General features: G+C 37.9%; 1 protein-coding gene across 1 annotated transcript in view; it reads right to left on the minus strand.

Moving 5' to 3' along the window:
- The window catches only part of AMPD2 (adenosine monophosphate deaminase 2), a 304820-nt gene extending 297452 nt beyond the window's left edge, over positions 1-7368 (minus strand). Inside the window, exon 1 of the mRNA XM_077481332.1 lies at positions 7248-7368. Within this exon, the coding sequence (XP_077337458.1) occupies positions 7248-7323 (76 nt within the window). The 5' untranslated portion in view covers positions 7324-7368. The remainder of the gene's footprint in view (positions 1-7247) is intronic.
- Positions 7369-8285: the final 917 nt, after the last annotated feature.

The following is an 8285-nucleotide window of genomic DNA, read 5'->3' on the forward strand; positions in this document are numbered from 1 at the left end:
TTCACGCAGATGTGACAGTCCAAATTCCAATGGTGACTGGGAAGCCCCTTTGTCCACGAATACAACCTATTATTATTATTCCCAATGCAAATGCAGTGAGCCGGCTGCATGAGAGGCATTTTCCGGATGTCCTCCATGGTACCTCTACCCAAAGAACACCTCAAAGAAGATGTTGTGTCTATAGAAAACACTAATATAGGCGTGATGTGCGCTTTTATTGTCCCACCTGTCCTGACCTACCTGGTCTCTGCATCAGTGACTGTTTCCATCGCTACCATACACTAGTTACATAGTTAGTCAGGTTGAAAAAAGACACAAGTCCATCCAGTTCAACCTTAAAAACAATAAATAAATAAAAAATATCGTACAATCCAATATACCCAATTTTATGCCCACAGTTGATCCAGAGGAAGGCAAAAAAAAAAAACCCCAGCAGAGCATGCTCCAATTTGCTACAGCAGGGGAAAAAATTCCTTCCTGATCTCCCAAGAGGCAATCGGATTCTCCCTGGATCAACTTTACCTATAAATGTTAGTATCCAGTTATATTATGTACATTCAGGAAAGTATCCAGGCATTTCTTAAAGCAATCTACTGAGCAGGCCATAACCACCTCTGGCGGGAGTCTATTCCACATTTTCACAGCTCTTTCTGTGAAGAAACCTTTCCGTATTTCAAGATGAAATCTCTTTTCCTCTAGATGTAAAGAGTGCCGCCGTGTCCTCTGGGTTGACCGTACAGAGAATAACTCAACCCCAAGTTCACTATATGGACCCCTTATATATTTGAACATGTTGATCATATCCCCCCTTATTCTCCTCTTCTCAAGAGTGAATAAATTCAGTTCCTCTAACCTTTCCTCATAGCTGAGTTCCTCCATGCCTCTTATCAGTTTGGTTGCCCTTCTCTGCACTTTCTCCAGTTCCCCGATATCCTTTTTGAGAACTGGTGCCCAAAAGTGAACTGCATATTCCAGGTGAGGTCTTACTAATGATTTGAAAAGGGGCAAAATTATATCTCTCTCTCTCTGGAGACCATACCTCTCTTAATACAAGAAAGGACTTTGCTCGCTTTGGAAACCGCAGCTTGGTATTGCATGTTATTATTGAGCTTATGATCTACCAAAACCCCCAGATCCTTCTCCCCCACAGATTCCCCTTGTTGTGCTCCCCTAGCATGTAGGATGCATGCATATTCTTAGCCCCCAAGTGCATAACTTTACATTTATCAACATTAAACCTCATCTGCCACATAGTCACCCAGTTAGACAGAGCATTGAGGTCGGCTTGTAAATTGTAGACATCCTGTAAGGACGTTATTCCACTGCATATCTTGGTGTCATCTGCAAAGACAGAAATTTTACTTTTGATCCCAGACCCAATATCATTTATAAAGATGTTAAAAAGTAAGGGTTCCAGCACTGAACCTTGGGGTACACCACTGATAACTTTAGACCATTCAGAGTATGAATCATTAATCACTACTCTCCGGATTCTGTCTTTTAGCCAGTTTTCTATCCATTTACAAACATTGTGTCGAACGTTTTTGCAAAATCCAAGTATACCACGTCCACCGCCACCCCTCTGTTCAAGGTTTTACTTACCTCTTCATAAAAAGAAATCAGATTTGACAACCTCTGTCTTTCATGAATCCATGCTGTCTGTTGCTAGTTGGGTATTAGCATAAGGCATTAGCATAGCCTCTCATGTGGCTGACTGTATTTGCATTGGGAAGTTGCAAACAAATAGGCTGTGATGATCTCTTCCTGGAATTTTAGGAAGGATCCAATTCACCCTGACGCTTTTTATAGCACATAAGCGTTCAGCAGAGCCAATTGAAATAAGTATACAGACACTTTTTTAAAGCAGCGTCTGGCCTTACGGGCAACTAGGTACGGCGCCATCATCTGGTTGTTGAAGTCCACCCTTGTGGATTCGTGGTCGCAGAATATGTGAATGGAAGACAGAACGAAAACTTTCCGGTCCTTAAGTGGTTAAATCTCTAAATGCCGTACAACCCCTGCCTAAACTCCAAGGTGGTACCATTTTTTATTAGATGTACTTGGGGGCACCTGATGTAAGGACAGACTTTGATGGGGGCACCTGATGGCATCTGGTGGCAGACGACGTGGCAGGCGACACACTGAGGGGTCCCACTGATTATGGATTATGGTGAGTTGAATGATTTCATTCTATATTACAATGTAATAATAGTAAGAATGCGCTTCAATCATCCTGACACCACAACTACCATGGTGCTTGGATGATTGAAGCGCTAACACCAGGTGTTTGGAGTATCTTTATCTGCTGATTTGTTAAACTCTGGAATACACATTTCTATTGTGATGCAGAATCTGGGCCTGTTCCCCCTCCATCCCTCTTTCCTTCCTTCTGTCTACTTCCCTCCTTCTTTCCTTCTTTCTCTCTCCCTCCCTCCCTCCCTCTTTTACCCTTTCTTTCACCATCTCTCATTCATCTCAGACTCTAACCACACCCCCATTTGAACCACGCCCATATAAGCCATGCCCACCATTTTACACAAGCCACACCACATTTTCTTTGCTATGTTACGCCTACAAAGCGCACCCCACCCCTAATTATAATACAACTCCACCTACAGCACAAAAAAGTGTTCCTATACATTTTTTTTACAATGTTGGCAACTATGCGTGTGTTCAAGGCATTTGACCTCACTAGGCTATTCCACCATCCCCTTCAAAAGCAAACTTTGGCACTGGGAAAAAAAAACCACGGTCAATTCCTAGTCATCCCCCACATCAGTCATAATCAACACAATCGGGCCAGGTGTGTCTGCAATCATGGGGAAGGATTCTAATTGGGAAAGATAAGCCATGCTGGCATGAAGCTGCCACAGCCATATTGAGACTTCCCCCCTTCTCAGCTGTAAATTATAAAGACCAAGAATACTTCACAGAACACCACCTAGTGTTCAAAATGAACACTACACTGTTTTAATAGACTAAAAAGGGACAAGAAAAGATAACAATTAAATTCACCACAGTTGTTTGTATTCCCTTAAGCACCCAAATGGTCACCAGGGACAAAAACCATCCTAAATAGGTGACTACTATGCAAAGAGAAGCATTGTCAATCCAGTGAAAGAAATTTACATGAACATAATCCAACAGTGGGTATTCACATAAGGGCAAACTGCCCCATAGTCAGAATCGCCTATGTTGGTAAGATCAGCTCCTTGGAACCGTGACCTTCTTAAACACTTCAGTACAGGGCATTTTCACCCCCTTGAAAAAAAGCACAGTATTTATTACTTTTGCTATAATAAATATCCAATTTAAAAAAATAAATAAAAATATCCTCAGTTTAGGCGGATATGTATTCTTTTACATATGTTTGGTAAAGAAAAATCCCAATAAGCGTATATTTATTGGTTTTCGCAAAAGTTATAGCGTCTACAAAATAGGGGACATATATGTAATTTTTATTACTTATTTAAATTTTTTTACTACTAATCACAGTGAGCTGCGATTTTTATCATGACTGTGACATTGCAGCAGACAGATCGGACAATTTTGACACTATTTTGGGACCATTCACATTTATAAATCGATCGGTGCTATAAAAAATGCACCAATTACTGCATAAATGTGACTGGCAGGGAAGGTGTTAAGAATAGGGGGTGCTTTAGGGGTTAAATGTGTGTCCTAGGGAGTGATTCTAATGGTGGGGGGGAGGGGACTGATGAGGGGAGGAGACCGATCGGTGTTCCTCTGTACAAGGAACATCTGATCAGTTCTCCTTCCTCTGACAGGACGTGGATTTTTGTGTTTACACACACAGATCCACGTCCCGGCTCTGTTACCGGGCAATCGCGGGTGCCCAGCGGACATCGCGGCCACCGGGGATGCGCATTGGGTCCCCCGGTGGCGTGTGCTTTCTCCACAATGCTGGGAAGCAGGGGACATCCTATGACGCCCACCCGGAGGGAGGAACAGTTCCTGCCCCCGTCATTTTACAATACGGTGGTAAGGAACTGGTTGTAGGAGTGAGAGTGCATACATCAAATGATCCATATGTTATGTTAATAAAATAAATACAAGATTTAATTAATTTGATAGAAACATTTTCATGTTTTTCATTTTTGTTGTATTTATATCGCATTATAATTTTGTTTTGTTTTATGTCTTGTGTTTTAGTGGTAATGTAAGATGGACCTACAAAAGCTCCAGAAGAAGCCACAATTGTGGTGAAACATGTAAAGGCACCAATTTGTTTGTATAGCGACCACTGAGTTCCATTGTGGCCTGTTTTTATACCAATTGTTTTTTTATATTTGTCTAATAAAATTATATATTTTTCTAATATCAATTGCTATTGATTGTTAGTACCTTCAAACTCCAAATTTGTCTCTGTTGGTATTTACTAAAACCAGAAATATTATCAGTTGTCTTTTTACCTAGTGTGAGGTCACTCAGAAGTCTGTGTATTTCACTAAGAGCACAGAATGACAACAAAAAGGGAAAGATAAATTACACCATCTACAAGTGGCGGACCGTAATGCAGGGCGCAGGGGCGCCACTCCCCTTATCCATGCGTCTGGTCCTCCAATCTTCATGCAGGGCACCAGACGCATGGATTTCAATGGTGAACACTAAGGAGCAGAGCAAACAGGAAGTTGGAGCAAGCTCACAGAGGCCGCAAAAAACATTACTGCCACAAAAAGCTTTTAATGATTATCACAGGAAAAATATGCTCTTCCTTTTTAAGCCAGCTACAAATCACCAGAGAAAATATTTATAGCTGCTACAAAGTTGCTGGCATCACATATCCCTTACTTTTTAATACATACATACATACATACATACATACATACATACATACAGAAAATAGCCACATTTTTTGGCTCATACAACTCTATACCATCCTGAAAATGGTATCCAAATATGTAACAGAATAAGGGAAACAGATCAGTGTTAATTTCATTGACAAAATATTTTCGCCAACTAAATTAATACTATTTTAGTCAATTAAAATACCACTAAAACGAAAACAGTTAAAATGTCTAAAATACGACTGAAATTAAAATGGCATTTTAGTCAAAAGACTATGACTAAAACTAAATTGAAATTTGACATCAAAATTAACACTGCACTACCACATAAGAATATGTAGGGGGTATCTCTTAAGCTGCTAAAAGAAAAAAAATTAAGAAAAAGGCTTATGTTCAGGTAATACGTGCAATGGCATTACAGCCAATAGAGTTTACAGTTTTTTGTGGCTTTCTATATTTTCAAGTTGTACTTTTGCTTGTCAAAAAGTAATATATTTGCTTTTTATATAAGACGTTATATAAGACGTTATATATTGCAACAGCTAAATCTGTGTCTGTAGTGCATGTTCAAACCTTACCATAAATAATATGTTATTAGAATTTTACTCCAGGAGTATATGAGTTTGGCAATTCTAAAAAAAACTTAAATAACGCATTCAAATGTAACTAAACCCATTCAATTTGAGACAACTAAAATGTACTGGAGATTTTAGTCGACTAAAATACGACTAAAACTAAAACAATTCAAATGAATAAATATGACTAAAATGGCATTTTAGTCAAAAGACTAAAATACTACTAAAACTAAAATGGCATTTTAATATCCTAAGTATTGATCAGATTCTTTAACGAAAAACTTAACGGAATCTTTATGCATGTACTTTACAAAGTTTTCATAAAATTTATTTTTATTTCATAAATTGCATAAAGGAGAACTGCAGACAATGTTGTTGTCTCCCCAAGCCCCCCCCCGGACACAGTTTGTCCCCAATGGGGTATCCAGGGTTGGAGACCATTACTATTACCATAATGATCGACTAAACTTAGTAGTAACTCCGCTGTTTATCATTCATTTACGCTTAATTTCATTCATTTACGCTTAATTTTTCTGTCATATGCATTCACTAAATGATTCTTTTTAACATATAATGTATGACAGTTTTGTCTGTTGTTTGTTTTTCTTGCTAAAACGCAATAAAACAATTGAAACAAAATGGTATTTTAGTCAAAAGATTATGACTAAAATTAAATCGAAATTTGATGTCACAATGAACACTGGAACAGATGAAACGAGACCTTGCAATTGCCTATTCAAACTTTAGTGAAATAACTTTAAATGTGGCAAATAAAGGAATAACAAACAATAGTGGAATAAGAACCTAAACAATCTGTTGTAGGTGTAACAACTGATTAACTGAAACTCATGACTGTGTGTCTTTTTGATGCTTGAGGAGCACATCTAAGATAAGTGATTCCAAGAAGCAGCCAATTTAGCTAAAGTGGATCTTTAGTGGGTGCTGACCACAGCAGTATTTGTTATATTGTGCAAGTATGCATAACATACTTACACATTATGACACACTAACCTCTGGTTTTGACCTATTTCAGAGATTAAAGGTGCTGCTGCTACCATACTATTCTGTTCTTTCTCCAAGTACCCTGTTTTCCTGCCACTGGGGCAACCAATGCAGATGTTTCTCCACATACATGCTAGAGTTGCATTATTTTTCTACCTGACTCTGCTCCTGTCATCTTAGGGATGCCAAGAGTGTGTCATGCACCACAGTTAGTATACAAATAAATAAACTGCTAGCAATCAGTTTTAAAGCTAGCAAACATTTTAGGAAGGGATACAAGAGTTTTAGAAGAAACGTGTACAAATTGTAAAGTAAAACAATCAATGGCATGGTTCCTGTAACTTTTTTATTCAACTTGAAAAACTTGTATAGAAATAACAGTGACTGCTTTAATGATGTGACCATTAAAATGTGTGTAAAAATACTTTTTTAAAATAATTTTTAGTTGTAAATAGAATTGATACAGTTTAAAGCCTGAACTGGATTTTGTTTTGCACCCTCCATTCCGCTGGGAAGATTTCCCTTAATTTTCTGCCCTGAACACGCAAAAGGAATAGTTATCCTCCTCTGGGGAACTTTCCTCAACGTCTTGCTCTAGTGGCAACTCAAAATTTAGTTTCCGCTAGCTTTCTGTCAATGTGATAGTGTTCACCAAGACAATTTGAGGGATAAATATCTACATTTTTCTTTACTATCATGTTTATATACTTATTACAGTGTTCTAAAAATAAAAACTGTGTTTGAAACCATGCATAGTCATTGGATTTGAGTGCTATTTTTTACTTAAAGTATGTAATTCATATCATACTTAATATAAAATGTATTTAAAATACCTAAAATTTAATACAACTGTGCCCCCTACCTTTCTGTGGAGGTGATGTACCCATGATAGGATCATAGAGGACTCCACATGAAGAAATAGTACTTTTGGAAGACATATCCGTCCACTGCAGTGTGTCTGTCAAATGTGCCTGCTTTTTCGTGTACATTACAACTTCATAATCTGCAGACACACCTGGGCAAAGAACAGACCTTTTCTGTTAATTATCACCTAACAGGAAGTGATTATGTAACAGAAGTACATAATATAGTCATACAATGACTTGCTTTAAAACATCTTTCCAAATGGTGGAAAACAGCTAGAAAAAGATGAATGTGAATGAGGATAATGGTGAAAGAAAATGGCTAGGTTAGTGATGGCTATAATTTACTGCAAAGCAAAGTTGAAGCTCCTGCATAGCCACACTGTAGAAGAAAATGAACAGCAGGGTGCTGAGGTCAGTAGTCGGAGGCTCTTTACCAAGATCAGTGTAGCACCACCGATCGCTGTGATCCATATGACGCCCAGTCAGGGTAAGGCAACCATCGCCCGGCTGCCATTTTGCTATAGGCCAGGCGGAAAGTGGTTAAATAACCAATATTTGTAAATTTTAGATTGCACCTTTTTGCGAGATGGGGAAAACTGAACATATGCAAAAAATGTAAATATCCAAATTTTTCAAAAAATCTGAAGGTTTTCATTTTTCACTTTCAACTTTCAAACCATATATTTTCTGAAAGCACATGACCAGTGGAATAAAAAGAATTTGCTACTGATTTTGAAGATCCCACGATATTTGCGCAAATGTTTAACAAAGCAATATTTTCGCAAAAAATCATTATTAGCAAATACAAAAACTCATACTAAACTTAAAAGCTTAACCTGTATTGAGTTAATAACAAATATTTGTATATTTTAAATTGCAACTGTTTGAGAAATGGTGAATATTGAACGTGCACAAAACTATAAATATAACCACATTTCTCAAAAAATCTGAACGTTTTCATTTTTCACTTACAGCTTTCAGAGTTTTTGAAAGACCCACGATATTTGCGCAAGTGTTTACTAAAACAATAATTT

This window comes from Lithobates pipiens, unplaced genomic scaffold (genome assembly GCF_037356315.1).
Source record: "Lithobates pipiens isolate NorthernLeopardFrog02 unplaced genomic scaffold, aLitPip1_a1.2 Scaffold_16, whole genome shotgun sequence".
Classification (NCBI taxonomy): domain Eukaryota; kingdom Metazoa; phylum Chordata; class Amphibia; order Anura; family Ranidae; genus Lithobates; species Lithobates pipiens.